This window comes from Haliaeetus leucocephalus, unplaced genomic scaffold, assembly GCF_000737465.1.
Source record: "Haliaeetus leucocephalus isolate CR32 unplaced genomic scaffold, Haliaeetus_leucocephalus-4.0 Scaffold228, whole genome shotgun sequence".
Classification (NCBI taxonomy): Eukaryota; Metazoa; Chordata; class Aves; order Accipitriformes; family Accipitridae; genus Haliaeetus; species Haliaeetus leucocephalus.
The window spans coordinates 22,352,183-22,373,775 of record NW_010972664.1 but is presented as its reverse complement, the minus strand read 5'-3'; the positions used below and the strand labels follow the sequence as shown (position 1 = coordinate 22,373,775).

General features: G+C 37.6%; 1 protein-coding gene across 1 annotated transcript in view; it reads left to right on the top strand.

Moving 5' to 3' along the window:
- Positions 1-21,593, top strand: part of SPAG17 (sperm associated antigen 17) — a 99,006-nt gene that overhangs the window by 45,388 nt on the left and 32,025 nt on the right. The window contains exons 18-24 of the mRNA XM_010567509.1: positions 3,870-4,054; positions 5,684-5,778; positions 8,538-8,649; positions 9,209-9,337; positions 11,298-11,411; positions 15,381-15,589; positions 19,716-19,836. Of these exons, the coding sequence (XP_010565811.1) occupies positions 3,870-4,054; positions 5,684-5,778; positions 8,538-8,649; positions 9,209-9,337; positions 11,298-11,411; positions 15,381-15,589; positions 19,716-19,836 (965 nt within the window). The remainder of the gene's footprint in view (positions 1-3,869; positions 4,055-5,683; positions 5,779-8,537; positions 8,650-9,208; positions 9,338-11,297; positions 11,412-15,380; positions 15,590-19,715; positions 19,837-21,593) is intronic.

Here is a 21,593-nt window from a genome sequence, read left to right as displayed (position 1 = left end):
CACAGAATACCACATTCTTCTTAACTCCTTGACACTATCTGCTCACCAGTTAGAGGTATGCAGGTGGTTGATGTGTCCACTATTAGAGCTTTTGTCAGTGGACCTATTCATTTTGGAATACATTTTTGCACTGAAACAGCAATATAAATGATGATGTGGATCCAACTGCTATTCCAAATAATTGACTGAAAATAGAATATGTGTCCATGTGATGATATGTAAAGAAGTTACAATGCCACAGAGAGATAGCTGAGCTATCTTTAGCCATGTTACTCTGGTGCTCTATGGATTAATTAGATTTGATTTATCAAATAGAATTTCAAGCAAATTATCTAGTGGACACCCCCCACCCACCCCCAATTTGTCTGCAGGCATCCCTTCCTAAGTGCAGTACCTCATTTATCAGAATATAGGAATCTTTTAATGGAAACTTTTGTTGATACCTATATATTTGAACAACTTTGAATACTAAATAGGCAAAGTGTGCCTTCCTGAAGACATATTTGTACTGTATTTCATATCTTTGCTCTCAGTCAGGGAACTCTGTGTGAGTCCATCTCAGCTTTCCAGGCACTTAGACTTAAATTATTTGCCATGAAAAGAGGCTGTTGTGATTAGCAGTGACTGGGACCAGAGCCAGAAGAGATTTACCAGCAGAAACACAAAGTTCCTTGGAGAAAATGCTGGCTGGTTTGTGGTTGTTGGGCAAACCCACTAAATGCCTGGTCAATCAATTTTTTTATATGTATATAACAGCTGAAATCTTCCCCAAAAGATAGTGAAAGATGGTGTGTTCAAGTAAATCTGGGTCTTGCATTCAGATACAACCAGGCAGAGGGTCAGTGGTCTCAAAGTCTGTTACACAAAGTCTGTTGCAGCCCAGAACTGTTTACTTTGCAGGCTGTTCTTACTCTTCTGCAGGACACTGGACATTAAGGGCCTGATTGAAGTTGCTTAAACATAAACACCTGGTGCCAGTTTAGCTGCCTGGTGTAGAACAAATTGGCTGGTCACCTTGAAAGGGCATTGAAATAGTCAATGCAATGCCAGTTGAGAAATGGGAAGACCTCTCAATGCAAACAAATGTTGCTAATTTTGCATCCAAACAAGGAATGAAGCATGTTCTCTGGTAGATGCGTTATAATTGAGTTGAAGATGCAATAGCTATATGCTTCCTCCTTCTTACTCTTCCACATATGCTGGAAACAAGGCTTAGACATTAAAGATAGCTTCTGCTTGGGGCACACCATGTTTGTTCAGTGACAATTCATCAGGTTCTGTTTCAAAGCAGCAAGGAGTTCCTAAAAGAAACTGGTACAAAGGCTAACAAGAAAGTTTGGCTTTGCTCTTGTTTCATAGAAATATTCAGTGTCACTGCTATATATGCTGCTTAGCATCTTTGAAGAGCTATGGGCTCTCATTTGGTATCTGTTATGTGCTATCAATACCTGTCTTTTCTCTGCAAAATAATCAGCATGTTTTCTGACCTTATTCAACCTTTTTGCTAAAGATCATTTCAGATTTCCAGACAAAGTATCATAAATACTTACTAGTGTATGTGTCCAAGCAACATAACACCTCTGTGGAAGACAGTCTTTAAATACCTGGAGTGCTTCAAGCTGTTGTCTGCAATTTAGCTTCCAGATCCTGCTGAGTTACCAGAAACAGGCACAAACCCTACTTATTAATTAAGCAGTACTATTACTAGTTTTTACCTTTGTATGAAATAACTGGCTCCTGATGAGTTTAGTAACAATTTTTCCTTTTATTAAAACTACTATCATTCTAATTTGGGGGATATATTTAAGAGTCACACTTTCACCACAAGAGAATTACAAATACACAACAGACGCTGTGCGTGACTATCTCTCTGTTAGGAGTTCTCTACCTGTGTTAACTTGTTACTTCTTTATTGTGACATCTTCTAGACCACAGACCTGCTTTGTAGGGTTGTTCCATAGTTGCTGTCTGCAATATACTTCTGTTACATGCTAATCAGTTGGTTACAGTGGGTCCTGTTACAGCAAATTCTCATGCAAGGGGGAAATGCAGTTTCTTACGTTGCAGCAGCTTTTGCTCCTGGAGATCCCAGTTACCCCTCCATCTTCTCTATGGAGATCAGGTCCCATAGTTCATGTAGAACACCCAAAAATTCAGGAATTGTACTGTTCAAAGGGTGGGCAGGAGGAGGTTGCATGTGAAATCCAGTGGATGACACTAAGTGGATCCAGAGGCATGGGCACATGTACCTGCGGTGATACATGTATATAAAATATTTCAACTCTGGTTAGGATAAGTGGCCACTCTTATCAGGAAGCCAAATGAATTCAGACATTTTCAAAACTATTCTTTTGCTCAAAGTTAATCTTAATGACATTTGTTTAGTGTTTCGTAGTAAACACATTACACAAGTTACTGGAAAAGAATAATCCTTTCTGAGAAATGATTCTGAGTCAGACATTGGCAGTAGTGACATCAGAATACATATTAATAGAATGGGTATTTTTGACTTTGAATGACTGTTTCATTGCCCTAAAATATTTTCCATGCGAATAATCTCTTTTTTATTTATAATGTATATTTGTCTTCAAGTTATTCCAGTGCTGGCAACTAGGTTCTAGCCTAGTTTTGCCTTTTGTTTTCAACACCTTTGTTTTTATAGCTTGTACACTTTTCTTCAGATACAAGCAGAGTCACCTTGTCCCCACTGGGTATATGATCAACAGTTTCTCCATGCAAGTTTCCCAAAGCAGGCTCCACCTACACTGCAGAAGCTGGGAGGGACTTTTGTATCTGGAAGCTGTACCTGAACTGTATATATCTCCAATCTGTGTAAATAGCCTACATATTAATTCTCTGGGATGTATAATGTAATGCTGCAATAAGAACTTTAAAACTGTCATGAGGTCAACAATCGGTTGTGCTGTCTACATGTTCACAACCAAAAACTGTAATGCATACAGAGCTTTTGAATACAATTGAATCATCTTGAACTTATAATTGCAAAACATTATGAAGACACAACAACTGAATCTCATGCATTCTTTAAAAGCCCCTTGTAGTTTTGTACACATGAAGAAGTTTAGTTTAAAGAATTATTGTAACACTCCAAACAAGGGGTTGAATGGCAACTGCATATAAGACATCCAGGCTTTGTCCTACCTTGGAAGCAGTTGTTCACAATGAACTATTTTAGCAGTCACTTCAGACACTTTTGGAAGATGAGACAATGCAACTACAGATACCAGCTGCAAACTCTGGATCAGTTTGTCATTCAGTGCTCACTTCAACTTAATTGTTAATTGTAAATATTCTTAATGTATGCCAGGCTACATTGCACTGATTCTCTAATCTGGATTTGGATGACAATTTCCAAACACCTTTCTTGTCACACCGATAAAGAAGAGCTAGAAATTAAATAAAATAACACCTCAGTTGCTGAACGAACAAATGAAGTGTATTCTAAAAGACAATATCAATCAATGGCAACTCAGAAAATAAGTTATCCTGGTGGTAACACAGTAAGGAGGAGAATGAACCTGAAACTTTCTTAAACTGAATGTCTCTGTTTTCTGACTTTCTGGATTTTCTCTAGGAGCAGATGTTCTCTGGAAGACAAGTTTCTAATATCTCTTTGCAGAAAGGATAACCAAAATCCGAAATGTAAGATACATTAAACAAATACCAGCCAGGCAAAAGCACCAGCTCCTGTAAAAACTGAGAGAAACCCTCTCAAACGCAAGCCTTCTCTCAGAGGTTATAGAATAATATTTGTATAAGAAACTGAGAAGCCAAGTGATCTTGTTTGACCTGAAATCATATTAGTGAAAACTGTATTATGGTAAATAAAGGAATGTTGTGCTTTTCAGGAACTATCTCGAGCTGGTGGCCAACTCAATTGAAGACTGGGTGAAAGAGGAAGAAGTCAAATACCAAGAAGAGAAGATGGCTAAGGAAATAGAGTTTCTTAAACTGAAAAAAGCCATGGCAGAAGGACCTTCTGAATTGTCTGCATGTGCTGTGAAAAAAACTGGCTTCCCTAAGAAAGCTGAAAGTGGGTATCTTTTTGTTTTATCCTAGAAAATTCATTTTTCATGTTGAGTGTTGAGACCCAAGCCTGTTCAGAGCAGAATTGCGCATATGTTTTTTATAGGGTAACCTTGTTTTGTTATCTGTATAGACATAAATATGTTTTGAAATTAATTAAACGCACATATTTAAATATTCTGCATCATCTTCTGCTCTGAAAACTGAGACATTTAATGTCAGTTTACATTTACAATAGCTGTGTTTTAAGGATTACATACAAATACGAATCTCTGTTTAGATGACTGAACATATGAAGAGATGAGCAGTAGTTAAAGTTGGCAACACGGTTCAGGAAAATTCCTTTTTAAAAAGTCAGGATAAAGGCTGGAAGACAGAAGCTGTGGGCTAGAAGCTAAAACTGGAAACTGGAATTGAGTAGACTGTAGAGCAAACTTTAATTATAAGCAACATTTTGGGTAGTGAGAATTGTAAGCAGTTCATACAGTAACTGTTGAGCAGGCAGCAAAATCTGAAAACCCCTTTTGACAAAAGAGAACTTTTGTCCAAATTGTCAATTTTTGTATTTAAATGGTATTAACAATGATTTATTGGTATTTAGCCTTTGCTTTGTTCACCTTCTTTGAGAATGCACTTTGAAGCCTTCTAGTACTAGCAGTTAGCACTTACAAAAATAGGAATGTTAGTCCTCAACCCAATTAACACATCTGATTATAGTTTGGAAACCAAAAGGACAGTTATGACTTCTAAATCATAATTTGTACCTATGTAGCTGTCACAGGAGCTAGATAGAATCTTGCCCATGTGGTGCCTCATGACAAATAGGATTCATGGAGAAGTTCACTTGCTGATAGAAGTTAACCTCTAGGTGGGATGTGCAGGTGGGAAACAGTGTCTTGAGGTGATTTCAATTTCACTGGCACTGCTGTAACCCACACTGCAATTTCTACTTTTTAATACAAAGTAATTTAACTAGAACTTTCTGGTAGTGTACTTGAATTCATCTTTTCTGGCAGGTAAATATTGGGTATCCAAGTATGATATAAAACCACACACCTAGAGAGAGACCCTTTTCATGAGTCATAGATGCTATAAAGCCCTAATATTAAACAGGGGATATGGTAAGTGTTTCTTTAGTGAAGGTTCGAAGGATCAGACAGCATTTATTCACATTTTTTGTCTTGAAAGTTTCTAATATCTATGACTCCGGTATTGAACTGGTTAAAGCGCTGGATCTGAATTCTGGAACAGTGATAGTAGCAAAAATAATAAATACTGTTTATTGTTTATTCAGCATTGCTCATCTGCATAAAAAAAAACTTGTGGCAGGAGCAAAGCCTTCAACAGCAAGAAGCAGAGTGTCAGTCTTTAAATATGTTGATATATTGTTTAGCATATTTGTTCCCCAGTTATGACTATCAGGTAATCCTAGTTGTCAGTCTAACCTGAACAGACTTTGTATTTTATCTCTAAAAAACTTTAACATTTTCTTTATTCTACTTTTTTACTTCTACTACTTTCAAATATATATTTTTCTATTTACTTGCGTTTCTATTATTTTTATTTTTCCATTTTTTAAAATTATTCAATTCTCATATATTTATAACCTCATTTATTCCTCTTTCATTTCTCAAAGGCAGCACATCAGGACCTGAGAGCGTAACGGAGACCATTCCAGAATCTCAGTCCAACAATGAAAAAAGTCCTTTTGTCAGAGAAGGTTCTCTAAAGGTAAGGCAAAATATGTATGTTTCTGAAATGGACTAATTAACACCACTTTCCCAGGAAGGTAAGCCTTCATTCTACATAGGCTTGACTCAGTCCTCTTAGTTTTTCTGCTCTTGGCTATTTTTTGTATACTTTATTTCTTGTTTTCTTTAATTTATTCTTTATTGATTCAGTTATGTTATTTTCTTAAGGGAAGACTGTTTGGAGTTAGACTAGACATTCCAAAAGCAATTTATAATTGCAGTACTAGGAAATGAGAGTTATGGATAATATCCTACTTCTCGTTGAAGTTTTCTCATTATAAAGCTATGAAAACATAAGATCCAGATTCATGGAAGTGCTTATGTACCCAACTCCTACTTTCACTATCTACAGCTCTTTGAAATTAAGGAATCTAAGTATGGTACCTCAGAGTTCCTTATGACAGAGAGTCCCATTTCATAGATGCGGACCATGGTCATGCACTACAGATGAATTGACCTGCCTAGGTTCACACAGTAAGTTTCTGGCTGAGGTAGGAGTTAAGCACATGGTTTTTAAGTCTTACCATTGGCACTACCAATTAATCTGCACAAATCTAACTTAATTGATGTTGTACTCCCCTGCTTTTTTTGACTTCTCACAGACATAGTATGTCTCATCTTTCTTGTACTGTGTAAAGCTCTGCACTTAAAGCACTGATACTGAAATGTAGATATGAAATGGTGTTAACCAATTCCTGGGTACTCAGCTTGAGCTGGCACGGCTCAAGTTAGGCTAATGTCTAACTTGTAACTGTGCATGCTTACCATTTCTTCCAGAGAAGTGCTTGTGCTTTGGTATGCTTAGAACATAAAGTGCTACAAAGCCCTGAATACTCCGGAAAATCTCGGATGTCTTCCTGATACAAGTTGATAATTCTGGCATTGATACCTCATTCCTTTTTCTGTAAAAGAATACAATCATTTTATCTCACAGTTGCATTTGGGGAATAAATTAATACCAGTGATGCATTCTGATTTGGTGATAAACATTGTGGAAGAGTGCGCAACAAAATAATCCTGTTATGACTGAATGTGTAAGATACAAATAATCATGTGATATGTCTACTGCGGTCAAGAGTGACTGATCCTGTGGATTGAATGAGTCAGTAATTTTATGCAAAATATAGTGTGCAATATTGTAAAACTGTAGACAAGTTTGGAAAGCATATCTTAGAGTGACTTAGAACATTGGTTCCTTTGAGTTTGTTTACTTGTACTCTTTTCAGCATACATATATGAAATATCTTGTAATACAGAGAACTACAGTCTTTTGAATTCCTAATGTTTAATGTAGGCTTGGAAGGAGGAGCAGGTCCGATTACTAGAGGAAGAACAACTTAAGGAAGACAAAAAAGGAAAAAAAGAAAATTCAGGAGGTAAAAAGAAAGGACAGGAGATAATACACGAAGAAAGTAAAGGTTCCAACAAGAAATCTTCCGAAGAGAAGTTTGAAGATGAGCCAGCAAAAGCCCCTGAACTTGAGGAGGATCCCAGCATTCCAGAACCACATTCTGAGAAAGTTTATAAGGTAAGGAGTCGTATTATTGCACCACATTAGGAAAGTGCTAACTATTTATCTATAGAGTCAAGATTACAGCAAAGCTATTATCCATTGTGAAATTGGGAGTTCAAGGCAAATTAAGCCTAACTATATCTTGTTTAACTCTATCATTTTAGCAGCAGATCTGTTCCTAAAAGTTTTGGAAAGCAGTTTCTGATGTTTAAGATTATCCTACGCAAGACTATTTAATTAACTTGGATGGGTTTAGTATATATGACATGAACACAAAGATAAGTTGATCATGTTTTTGTGCCCATGGAAAATATGTTTATGGGCTGAATTTTGCCTAAAAATGTGATTTTCAAGGGAGAGGGTAGGAAAGGGGAACACAAAGACCTGTTCCAACTCCCGTATTCAGGGACTACTAGACCTAGTTGAAGTTTTGGCTGCTCACATTGGAAATCAAGTAAAAGGAGTTCACTGTTTCTTCCATTTCCCGTTTCAAAATACATATTCTTGGAGTGCCCTAATAGAAGTTATTCTGCCTGTTACACTAACAGAGGGGTATTTCTTACAGAGGGAACTCTTCACTAGTTTTGTCTAAACAGTTTTTAGGCAGTTTGCACTGCTTTGCATTTGCAGTCTAAACCTTGCATCCAAAACTTGCGTAGGTCAATATATTTTTGTCTAAACTTGCTTGGGTACAGACTTCAAACTCAGAGATATATAGCATTTCAGTCTGAACTTACTTGAGTATAATCACCTAATTTTTGCGAATTTGTGGCTCTTCGGAAGGCACAGCAATCTAAGAATCAGATTTACAGTGTCTGAATTCCAAAATCTAGAGGGCGGAAAGCTGAATCTTTATCTGTCCTTTATCTGATCCCATGACGTTGTACTTTGTCTCTTTGTACTTGGCCAGAATTTTTCTTTCCCTGCCATTATATGTTAAGCCACCAGTCTACTTGCTACTCTTCAGTTTCAGTAATGGCTTCATACCACTGAAGGACCAGATTCTGCTCTCATGTGTAACAAGTTACTTCAGTTAGTAACTGAGAAATTATTTGGATATGACAATAGCATGCTATACATTTGCTAAAGTTGTTACTACATTAGTTAAATATCTAAGCAAAAAATGTTGACCAGAACAGTGGGATCCTGGTGATCTGTCCTTCATTTACCTCTTTCATGGCTTCTGCCTTTCTCATTTATGCATAACCTAAAACTTATTTTTCCAGTTTCTTGGCTACAATACAGGGGAGGATGTCATTCAAGTATCAGGAACTAGTCAATATCTTTTCCCATGTGATGGAGGACAGATTCAAGTAGAGAAGATAGAGTTTGTAAAAGGTGATTCTTTAATTCTTTAGACTTTGTTTTGACCCAGTTACTAACTGATGGCATAGTTTCTTAATCCATAAATGCCTTTTCATGTCTCAGTGGTAGAAATTCAGTTAAAGACATTGTAAGTGTACTATGTAATTCCATATTAGCCTCTATCACTTCTAATGTTTACATTTTCATGTAGTGTGTTAACAACTGATAGATAAATAAAGTACCAGAAAATTAGAAATGGAGAAAAATCAGTTTATATTTATCTGTTAAATGGCAACCAATGCATGATATTTCAAGAATGCATGTTCCAATAATTTGTCCAGTCAAATGCAAAATATCTAAGCAACAGGGTTATTCTGCAGCCTCTCAGATCCAATTGTCAGGAAGTTTTTGAATATTTAGTCTAAACTCAGCTAACAATTTTGTCTTCTTGATCTACTACTAAGCAATTCAGTCCACTTCTGAGCAATTTTCTTTTTTGTGTGCTTTATAGCTGTAGGTGCAGGGGTTTCTTTGGGTGCAGGGCAGTTCTGAAGCCTAGTGGGAGTAATAATAGTATTCCGTTGCTTTGCAGGTCTAACTTTGGTAAAGGTGAAAGTGATAAAAGACAACCACAATTTCTTCATTCATATCACAGACCCCAAGAAGAACTTAAAAGAAATCGAAGTGCAAGAAATTAATGAAGAACAGAAAACTAGATCAGGTTAGTGGGCTGACATCACTAATATAAAGAATTACTAGTGTGACATATTTAGTAATTGGATGCAAACCTTATCAACTAACAGAAAATAAGTTCCTACTAACGGCAGAGGGTAAATAAGATCAGTGTTCTGTAAATAGAAGTAAAAATCCAGTTGTCTGACTTAAGCACTATGTAGCTTACCAAGATGTAGAAGTACAGTACAGGTCAACAGGTGTAAACCAGTCTCTTTTCCAAAGCAAGGAAATCAATGAAAAGAATCACCATTCCTTAAGAAAAGAGTCTTTATTGGAGGGCCCCCTCAGATCTTAATGTGGCCTGGGAAAGCCTAAGAAGATGCAAACTGAATCGTGTCCACTCTGACCAGAATAAATGTCTGCCCTTGAAAGGGAAGATTTCCTCCTTTGAACTGGACCTCCTTTTGTGGGTCAGATAACCATAGCATTAGTGCCTCCTCAAGACCTTTGCTGTGGAAACAGATCTTTCTGCAGTTCAGCAACTTCTACTGCTGGTTGACATGTTACTAACACTCAGAAGGCATGGAATCCAAATCCTTTCTGAACCCAGGCAAGAGCGTTTCCAGGAAGAAAGCCAGTCTGTAACAATTTGCATGCATGTTCGGCAAAAGCACTATGGAATTGCTCTCACTGAACCGAAGAGTATTGGATAAGTATAACTTTTGGTAGGTGTGTTAGCTCTTTTAATCTTCATCACTATTGAAAAGCATCCTGCTCTTGCTCCTCTCCTTGGCTTCAGCTGCCACCAGTGATGTAACTGTAGGTTGTCTGAATAGAAAATTTGCATCCCTTCCACAGATGAGATGTTTCTTGTCTGCCCTTCTGAAAGTAGACCTGTATCATTCTGGGGTCTGCCAAATGATAATGTTAATCACCAGTGTGCTAGCAGCTGAGGCATGTTGTATTTGCTTGGCACGAGTGGGAGGCTTTCCTCCTGTGTAAGCAGGAGTACCTTATAGAAAGGCAGTAGGGAAGAGAAGAATCAATCCACTTGGCAGTGGCTGAATGATAGGACAGTAAGCTTTTAATGCAGTCAAAATGGCAAAACAGCATCCTGCACATGGTAGTCACCAAGGAACATTGCAATGACAGACAGTAAATAACAGGAGACGAGGTCTCAAATGTGTGCCTTGCTGATGAAAGAACTGGGAGATGGCTGGGTGTTGGGTGCCTGCCTTAACCTTCTTTTCTTGTCTTCTGTGCTGCTCCTCACAGTTTTAAGAAGCTGTTCCCCATACTGGAAATCCCAAGGATTTCCTCTAACCAGCAGAATATTTCTTTAAGGCAGTAGGAGTTGAATTAGATGCAAGGCAGTATCCGGTGTCACTGTCTTGGAGGTGTTGCCTTGCATAGTTCCTGTGGTTTTCAAGGATGACATACTCATCACATGACATCTTGTCCTGCACCTCGAAGTGAGCTTGTCTCCTGATCCACTTTCACAAGCGCCAGACATATCTTTGGATCTAATTTCTCAATTTTTTCTCCTTCCTTTTACTTTCTCCTTGAGGTATGGTCCCTGTGACAGTAGCTGAGAGACAGCGACTTGATTAGTGCATAGGCCACACGTGATAGGAGTGAGTAGTTCAGCATTCTTGTCAGCCAAGTAGGGAACAGAAACAAGGGTCCTTGACTTGAGAACTAGGTTCTTTTGCTGTTTAAATTCACAAAGACTTTTCACTAGTTGTTGCTATTAAACCTGTTTTTACACACCTATCTAATTAGAATGCAATTTCTAGATGAAAAATCACAGCTACGTTACACAAAAGTGACTATTATAACTACCCTATGAATGGAATGATAAAGTTTTCCCAGTCCTATATTAATCTATTTTACAGGTTAGTCATCCACACTGAGGTGCCACTATTCTCACCAGTCATTGGTTTGCTGTTCAGGTGGTTCTGGTATATGTTCCTATCTTTAAAATTCATTCAATTTTTTTTTTAAAGGAAAATTGAAAAATCAAAAGAAAGCTGTGAGCAAGTTTGGATCTTTTTCAGCCACCTTGGAAAATGGAATCCAGCTGTCCCTGAGCTATTATGGACCTACAGGGAAGACAGCAGGTAAAGTAAGCAAATAAAAGAGGATATTTGAGAACCATAGGGGGAATTCTTTTTTTTTTTTTTTTTTTACTTCATACACTACTTAACCCAATAATTTCTTGCATGCAATTCTGCCTTTCTCAGCAGCTGTTACTACATGGTGGGGTATTTTCAGCAAGGCTCGAGATGAGATTACATTGTCAAGAATATTCTATGATTCAAATTTCAAAATGGAGGGAGGTCTCCATGCTTTTTTACTTGCTGTGAAAACAGAGCAGTGCAGGGAGAAACTTGCAAGTATTGTTATTAAGTAGCCCAGCAAAATCAGCCAATTAATTTGAGTCAAGGAAAATGTGATTTGCTGAGGAGTCTTCTTGGTTTTCCAAGAAATAATATTTTTGTAAACTTATATAGGTGATTATGGAACTTTCATTTTATGTTAGGAATTGGACTTTAGGTTACAGTTGTGCAGCCATAATGAGGGATTTCTCTCAGCCTTTCAATAAACACATTCACCAACTGGAAGCAATTGCTTCACAAAACCACAGTGAAAATAGCGTCTGCTTTTACCAAGAGCTTTTTGTTTCCATTACATTTGAAAGGCCACTGAAACCATCATACGGATAAAAGTGAAACCCTCCTCTGATCAGAAAATAAACCCAGCATTTTTCAGCTCTTAAAATATGAAAACATTTAATTGAATGCATCTTTGTGTGGACTGTGGTAAACCATTCAACTATACGCTCAGTTTTAATTATTCAAATACATTTTACAAATTAATTACTAAAAAAGGCCGCCTTAAACTTGGGCTAAGAGAGCACTCACAATGTAGTGGACTGTGAAAACTTGTGTTTTGGCATAAGAGAGACATGTCTAATTAAACACCTACATGTCAGCTGTGGTGTTCAGGCTTTTTCACATCTACCGTAAGCACCCTATTCTACATTAGAATAATCCTTGCCATGTTGAGCTTTAGTGCAGTGCTGCTGACTGGCATTCTTTGGTTGTTTGCAGTTTTTCTACAATCACTTGCTTATGTCTAATTCCCCTTGTGGGTGTTTGATCCTAAGTGCTCAGAAAAATTCTGATGAGAAATATTCTGGCTTAGACTATTCTCATATGCCATGTATCCCTAACGTAGAATGGTATGCCATGTAATCCGCAGTTTCTCTCCACTGATTGGTTAAATTGGGTGCACATTACTCGTTTTCCCTGCGTTACTGAAATAACTTTCTGGAACCTCTCTAATTCTCATTTTTCTTATTGTTTTTCTCATTTTCTCTCTTCCATCTTCCTTTTAGGGAAGCTAAGATGAAAAAAGGCATCAGGGTGTTTGCCAGCTTTATGCATCTTTTATATTTCTTGGTTAAATGTTAATATTTGTTTAAGTTTTGAAATATTATTTGTTTCTCTAGCATGACCAAAATCTAATTTCAGACTTGCTTATGCCTACACCTTACAGCCAGGCTTAGAAGTAAGCTCCTCATCTCTTTGTGAATCTGGCACTACTTGAGCACCCATGGGGCTTTCACCTCTGGGTATTACAGAACCTTTGCACTTGCTCTTTGTGCCTTGACAAAATTATGAGAGTGTAACTCCCAAGTGCTAGAAATCTGCCTGTGTGTGCAGGAGGAAGGAAACCTTCCTTAATCTGACAGTCCTCTAGAATTTCCCATCTCTCTCAAGATTTCTGAAGACGCTTTCCCTCAGTCTCAACAATCTACTCTTTTTCATTGTTACCCTCAGACACTATGTTCTCATTTTTCAGGGTAACCAGCGTAAAGGGGTAGGTGAAATTTTGTTAGCGCTCTAGAAAGTAGTGTCATCTGAAACTGAGCATGCTGCACTTCAGAGCATGAGTAGCTGTGAAGAATAGCTCCCCTCACTATATATAAGATCTTGCTTATACCCAGTTTGTAGTGTTCACGTGGGTATTTATACTCACCTGACAAGACAGATTACATTCACTAATGGTTTTATTGGACAGTTGCCTTCTTTTTGGCTGTCCTACTTCCCTGTAGAGCCCTAGCTCTGTCAAAGTTTATTAGCCAGCTGTTTCTTCTCACCATCCACCTGGAGATGGATACTTCTACTTGTTTATTCCATGGCCATGCTGTCTAATAAATGTGTATCAGAATGGACCCCATGGAGAATTTTAACCTTTCCTATTTTATATAATTAGCTGAGAATTTCTCTCTAGCATATTACAAATAAAACAGACTTCCAATAATCTGTAAAAGCCATGCAGCACAAATTTCAGTACATGAAAGCAGAGCCAGCTATCAAAGCATCACGTTCTCATGCATCAGGCATGCATCAGCTAATGAAAATGAGGATTTCAAAAATCTTTGTGGGAACCTAAATTTCCCTTTCAGGCTAAAGGTCATGGATATATTCAGATATCTGTGTGTTTCCCTCATGCTGGCACCAAGACAAAAACTGAGATCGAAGGCTTGTTATCCATGGACTCCTAAATAGGACTTTATCACTAGATGATCTAATAAGTTTCTTCTAGCCACAGAGTCTTAAATTTTGGGTCATCTTCGCAGTTGCCATCCAGAATCATCTGTAAGGCAAATGAACATGCAGGCAGCCTTTCTAGTAGTTTAGAACTTGAAGGTAGCCTCTGCATTTCCTTATCTGCAGAGCTAAAACCATCTATGCCAAAACCTTTCTGGAAACAGTGGACATAGTAGCACTTAGGCCTACCTTTTATCTTTTTCAGCCAAAAATATACTAACTCTTCACCTACATTACAGAAAATGCTATGATCTCACACCAGAATGGTTCTATTAGCATGCTTCCAGATGCATTTCTTTCCTTCTTCTTCTGAGTGTGATCTGGGTTGCAATTCGTCAATGAGTTATTTAACTTCTCTTTGCCTGATGTATCAATTTTCCCATTAAATAATATTGTTTATTGGAAGAAGCAGAATTAAAACCTAATTTTACCAAAACAAAAACAAGGATTTTTGGAAGTCTTCCTAAAGACGTTCTTCAAATGACTGACTTGTCATTAAACTTCATACTTCATAGAAACTACTAAGCATATCAAGCTTGCTTTATTTTTAAAAAGTTTTCAAAAGGTGGTTTCTGAAATCATCATGTTTTTCTCACTGGCGTTTTCAGTTCTCATCTATATGGGTATGGTTAAGATGTGGATAATAAGTTGCTTTATCTGAGGTAATGAGTTCTCCAAAACAAACAAGAATTCAATTTCTTAAATTGTCTGGATGGGAAACAAGGTGTGATTTCATGAGTTGTAGATTTAGGACTTAGGCTGCTGTCAAGCAAGAAAAGATGATTAAAAAAAATCTTTCAAAAAAGTGTTAAGGTTAGAGCTGGCTGGGTTTTTCTGACTAAAGAGAAGTGTCAGTTCATTGAAACAAAAATGTTTTACAGGAAATCTTAGTTTGTATTAATTTTATTTTGAAGAAACTGTTTTGGAAGGCAACTTGACTACTTCTTATCAACATGCTTAACAGGCTGCCCTAATGCTTGGCCTTTGAGAATTGGGAGAGTCTTAGAAAGATTCTGATGATCTAGACTTGCTGAATCATTACAGCAAAATAGAGTTATGTAGTGCAAAACTGCTGGAGTTGGTCCATGCTGGATCAGCCCATGATAAAGCATAACAACAGTGATCATTTCCTAGATACTAGACTCAAAATGTGTCTACCTATCTAAGTATTCTGGAGGTAAAAGAGAATTTTAAAAAAAATGTATTTTCTATTTTGAAGAGGCACGTGATGACTTGTGGGAAACAATAGTTTCAAGACGCCTTTTAGGCTGATGAGTAGTCAGTCTATGGAAAGATTTTCTAAATAATTTCGTATATTCAGTCCCTCTATGTGAAATAATAAACTTCCGCACTGAGGTTATTATTTCAAAGGTAAAAATTAGTGTACAAAATCTTGTTAAAAAATAAAATGTGGCCATCTACATTTATGAAACTTAATTGCATTTAAAATATTGCTTTTCCCTTCCTTAGATGATAAACCAGATCCTGTCTTAGCAAGAATTCTGGATGTCCCTTCTGTTCATATTCCGACCATAATTTCTCCTGTTACATCAGCTTCAGGAAAAAAAGAGAAGTCCGTCAAACAGAAATCAGGAAAATCTCTGTCATCTACAAAAGCAAGCCATGGCAAAATAGGCCCTGCACCATCTGATGACCCAGTAAAGCAAGAAGAAGGAAAGGTGAGAGAATAGACATTATCCAATGAAGACAGAAAAGAAACAAACAAAAAACTGAAATACATAAACTTATGTAACAGAAGCATATATTCTTCTCAGAGGGCTTTGAGCTGTGCCTTAACAAATTCCTGACAATTGATGGTGCTTCTAAGGATATGTTTTACTCTTCTAGTTGTTCTCAGATGCATATACTGGCAGCTGCTAATGAAGCTAGCCTTTATAACTCCATGATGTAGAGCAGTGTGTCTTCCATGGTCCACATACTTTTGTCAATTTTGGCTTTACGGTTACACCAGTTATGTTATTAATATCTCAGTGACTAGAACTGCTCTAGAAATTAATTTTTAGTTTAACCCAAGTAGGAGAACTTTTCTGTGCTTTCCAAAACCTGTATTGGGAGGTCTAACCAACCGGTAAATTAGTGGAGACAGTTTTGCAAAAGCTTGCTCTGCAGTTTGGTCTTTCCAGCTGATCATGGGCCAGGGACCAGCAACTTGAGGAAGTGACTTTTGCCTGTAACTGAAGTACTTCTATCACAGGACAGGTCTTTGGAAAGGATGGATGACATTTCAAAAGCAGACTCTGAATTTCTATTATGGAATACTTAGCGCAGAGTAATACAGGAATTACAGGATCATGTGCCTCAGAAATGCACAGCATTTAATTTTGAACACCTTCCACAGAGCTCTATGAGAAGCTTTTTGGCATTAAAACATGAGCAGGGGAGGCCATATCAGTTCAGGAATGGGTCACAGCTCCCCTCTGCAAAATGACTAGCCTAGATTATTTCAGGTCATTAGCTAACTATTGGCAGAATACTGTAGGCAACCACAGGAGGTTTGTTTGGTCCAGTGATCTCGCAGATCAGCCAGAGTATGAGTTACATGAAAAGTTGTCAAAGAAGTATGGGAGGCAATATTAGCAGGGTGGTGGAAGAGGATGCAAGAGTTTTCTATTTGAGATGATTTAACCTCTTTTCTTTTTTGACACTGTTTTCTCCAACCAGCAGTGTCCCAGAAACGGACACAATTAAAATACAAAACAAACTCTGAGAGAAGGACAGAAATGAACATGAATAGTGCTGAGAACCAATTTAGTTACAACCTTCAGTTTAGGAAAGGACAGTCTTCTGAATGTAGGCATAATCAGAACACAAAGCAGTGAGGTCCATAAACAGTTTCATGTAACACTAATGCTCTAAAATATACTGTCTGGGATAATTCTTTAATGGCAGTTATGATAAAAAAGCTATCCTTTTTAACCTGATCAAGTTACAAAAAAGTAGCATTTCTAGATAATGTGCTTGTTAAATGTGGTTCTTAATATCTTTCCAGACTAACTGCAAAATTATTTGAAGCATATAGTAGTGTGTTTTAATTTTCCTCCTACTTGGTTCCATCTTTAATCAAGTATGGCTGAAATGATGAAGAAAGAACTGCTGGTTCTTCTCTCTCTTATGTTCTGCTTCTTCCGTAGGCTGGTGGGTGATATGTAAAGAACATGAGTGGCACCAGGTCTGCCATCTTTTCCTGCACTGTTTTCTCTTTTGTCCTGTTCCTCAGAATTTCTCCATGGAAAATTAATAGTAGTTCATCCAACTGTGGTGGCTTCCAATTCCAGAGGCATTTCATGAAACTCTACTTCAGTTCTTGCTACCATTTTCTAGGGCACTGCCCTGAAAAGGTTCACCACCTTCTGGTCTAAAGATCTGAATGTTTCCTTTTCAGAACTATGTCTTGGAAAACTGTTTTTTTCTCTACTCTGGTTACTTTTGGCCACTTCTCTCAAAATCACTCTTGCTATGCCCTCATCAGAGGCTTGTGAGTTATCTTCTCAGCTACCTTGGCAAGGGAGGTTGAATGGAGATCATAATTCTTTTGACAGAGCTGAGCTGAACTGTTCAAAGAGGTAGATTGGGCAATATGGAAATGGGGGGTTAAATGCAGTGCAGGTTTATTAGAAACAGGAGATTGCTTGTAATGGAAGCTACTGAGAGGAGAGAGTAATAAGAAAGACAAGAATGAACACATACTTGAGAGTTGTAAAAATAGCCTTGGAAGACTCTCTAAACACGATGTACCTATGCTGCTTCTGTGGTACCTAGTGGATGAAGTAGTGCTGTGGCTTTTGTTTCAACAGGGGTTCTGTCCATACCCACAGAAAGTCCTGCTGACCTAATTTCAACAAGTTTAGTTAGGTATTTAAAGAGCATGAGCACAGAAAGTGGTGTAGGGAGTTGTCAAACAGCACTCAGCATAACATACAGCAATTGTGTGGCACAAATGAAGCCTATACAAACAAATATTCCTACCATTAAAATTCTGTCAGGAGGACATCTAAGTTCCTCCTCTTCTTCCAGAAAGCGTTTTACTATTTGGTTTAGAATGTCTTCAGACAGAGAATATCCATATTAGTGCATGCAGCACCCAGCTGTGTGAGTCTGCAAGTATTTTGGAGGACAGGATTACAATCCGAAGTGAACTTGACAAATTCACATGGACATGGTCTGTAAAATGGGATGCAATTCAGTAAGAATAAGTGCTAGGTTCTACAGTTACATATGAATAATCAGTATATATCTACAGAATGGGTAACAGTTCTGTCAATAGCAGTTCTACAGAGAAAGGTCTGAGTTGCAATGGATCACAAGCTATACATAAGTCAACGATGCCATCTTGCTGTGAGAAGGGCAAAGACGACATTGAAGTGAATAAAGAGGAGTATAGCCTGCTAAATCTGTGAAGTTATTTTCCGTTCAGGGCTGGTAGGGCCTCGTTTGAAGTACTGTGTCCAGTTATGGGTACTGCACTGCAAGAAAAATGTGGGCCGCACTGGTGAGTTTTAAGGAAGGCACCGAGAAGGATCAGAGGTCTAGAAAACTTGACGTGTGGGGAAAGATTAAAAGGCTTGGTTTGGGTTGGTGTGATCCAGAGTTGAGAGACAGAATACCCTTCTGTAAGGAGCTAAAGGGACACCATCATCTCTTATGCTAGCCCATATAATCAGAAGAAATAATTAGAAGTAAACTAATTTTCTGCAAGAGAGATTCAGGCTAACCAATAGGAAAATGTCAGTAAGGTTAATCAAGGTAAAGCACTGGAATAGTTTGCCAGGAAACCTCCAGCCCTGGAAATTTTTAGAATTGGTTACATTAACAGTTTTCTCTAATGATATAGGTATACTTGATTATATTTTTTACCATTAGGGATAAGTAGATGACAACTGAGGGTTGCTTCTGCCCTATTCTGTGACTTCTACCCTGTGATCCTGTGACTGCGATCTTAGGGTATTGAGAGTAGCCTTAATTACCCAGTAATATGATGTAATGTAACCATAAAATGTACAGCTTACTTTATGCTGAAAAACAGGTGGCAAAACATCTGCCAATTTTTCCCTATATTTCTATTCCTAAAAATCAAGAATATGGGGTAATACCAGGACAAGTTCTCTCTGTTACCTCTGTCTGCAGCCCAAAACTGTATTCACCTTGTGACTACAGGCATAGTGTAGTTCATTGTCACATAATTGGGGGGGGGGGGGATGACGACATCAAAGGGTCCATTGCTGTATTTTTTCCAAATGTTCCAGGGTCTTTTGACATTCCTTAGGTCAGCCTCATCTTTTCTAGTCATCAAAACAGTTTCCACTACAGAGCAGTGCAAAGAGGATTACGGGTCATGACTCCCAAACATTCCTCCCTGTCTCCTTCTCAAGTCAGTGCTGCATTTGCAGCAGACTGCTCTACTTCTCTTTTGTATTCTTTTAATGGTTATAAGTAAAATAACTGATGTGCAACTTCAAGAATTATTTCATGCTCCTCTGCTTCACATTATCCGTTTATTGTCATCTCATCTTGACACTGTGCACAAGATAGCATAATGACTCAGCAAAATGAATGGTTAGGAAGGGTTGTTCTTCAAGGGTTAACAAAGAGGAATGAAAGAAGATAGTGTAGTCAAAGAAAATAAGCTAATGTTTCCACTTCAGAATCCATAAATTCTCAAAATGTTAAAAATGAGAAAGCACTTTTTTTTTCAAATGTCTTGTTACAACTGACATCTGTAATCTATTTTTTTTTCTGTATTCTTTTAAAATGTGGAATAAAACTAATTCACATTTTGTTTTGTAGATGGAAATGGAAGAATCAGCTTCCCAAACACAAGTGATGTCAAATGCTCGTGCTTTCCCAAGTTTGAACGTCTCCTGTCCCAATGGACTAGTATTAACTTTCCTTGGTGAAAGTTTTGGAGGTTAGTTTTCTGAGCCACTGCAAAGTAAGGAATTTAAAAGAAGTTAAAATTACAGAAGAAAATTATTTCTGCCTTGGTGGGTTTAGATGTAACAATATGAATTTTTTTAAGGTCTCAGATTGCTAAGTCTATCATAATGTCTATTTAATAGTATTTGCAACATAAATAATGTCTTTTAATTCAAAAAAATGTAAAATCTAGAATTGCAAGTTGTTGGACGTAACAGATTGGGGGCAGGGAAGCAGCAACCCTAAAAAGCACTTGGGAGTCATGTTGGATAATCAGTTGAATATGCATGTATATTGGAATACTAAAGAAAAATTAGTAAATTCAATTCATAAATGCATATGTATCGAGGAATCTTGAGTGACAACAGGAAGATTATGTTACCTGTACGTGCACCTCCTTTGGAATCGTATGTATTGTTCTTAAATCCACAAGACAAGATGTTCATATTTTGAATGATTCAGGGAAGAGTGACAGGAATTATTAAAGCATTGAAAGATGTATCTTATAGTGAGCTCATGTCAGCAGAGAACTCAATTTAGTTACCAAAATACAGGTCAAAGGTGTGACTGGTGCCAGTCTGGAAGTACAAGAAAACAGAATTTTGGTGATAGCTTGTAAACACAGTATACAAAAGTATTACAGATTTCAGGGCTTGGAAATGAAAAGATTTAAGTTATACTCATTTTTTAATGGTAAGAATGATTAGCAAAACTAACCCACACTGTGATGGACTCTCTGCTACTGGATATTTTACAATCGGGTTTTGTTGCCTTTCTAAAAGATATGATCAGTTTCAGACAGGAATTATTTCACGTAAGTCCTTTGGTTTATGCCATCCAGTACATATAGAGAAAATGGTCCTAATAAACCTTTCTGCCCTTATTGTTATGGGTTATATAGATATTTAAAAGTGTCTGTGCCTGACGTATCCTTCTGCAATGATTCCGTTTCCCAGTGTTTTTGAAAACCAGCATGAGGTTCATCTTTGCATACTGTAAATCTCAGGGTTTTGTAGTCATGCCATTAGGTTTTGAAGCAGACAAATGTGAATTTTGTTGTTGTCATTGGGTCAATTTTAAAAAGAGCCACCCACAGATTTCAATTAATACCTATGTACAACAAATCTGTCCAGCCCAGGCTGTACTGGAGATACTGAGTATGTGACAATAGGTCAGCACAGCTAGCTGCAGAGGTGCCCACATCCAGGAATAAACCAGATTTATTACACACACCAAGTACATGCTAGCAGTAATTCCAACACATCCTATGTGTGAGCTGTTGCATAAAAACCAGCAGAATTATTTGTCATCCTGGCAACTGATGAAACAACATATCTCTTAGAAACCAGCCAAGTGGTAAGCCCAGTATATATAAATTAATTAAAAAAATCAGAAATTTGTATCAAATAGCATTAATAAATATAGTTTGGTACACAAGGATCCAGCACAAATTTATAATCATGTGAGAGAGGAATGTCTTGATTTATTTTTTTTGGCCACATAGACCTGAATTGCTAGTAAAAGCTTCCCTCATTTTTCTTCTTGGACATCTCTCTCCTTTTCATTTCAAAATCATAGAATCATTGAACAGCCCAGGTTGGAAGGGACCTAGAAAGATCATCTGGTCCAATCTTTTGTGGGAAAGGGAGCCTAGATGAGATTATCCAGCACCCTGTCCAATTGCATCTCGAAAACCTCCAGCAATGGGGTCTCTACTCTGAAAAACAGAGTCTGTCCCTTACTCTGCAG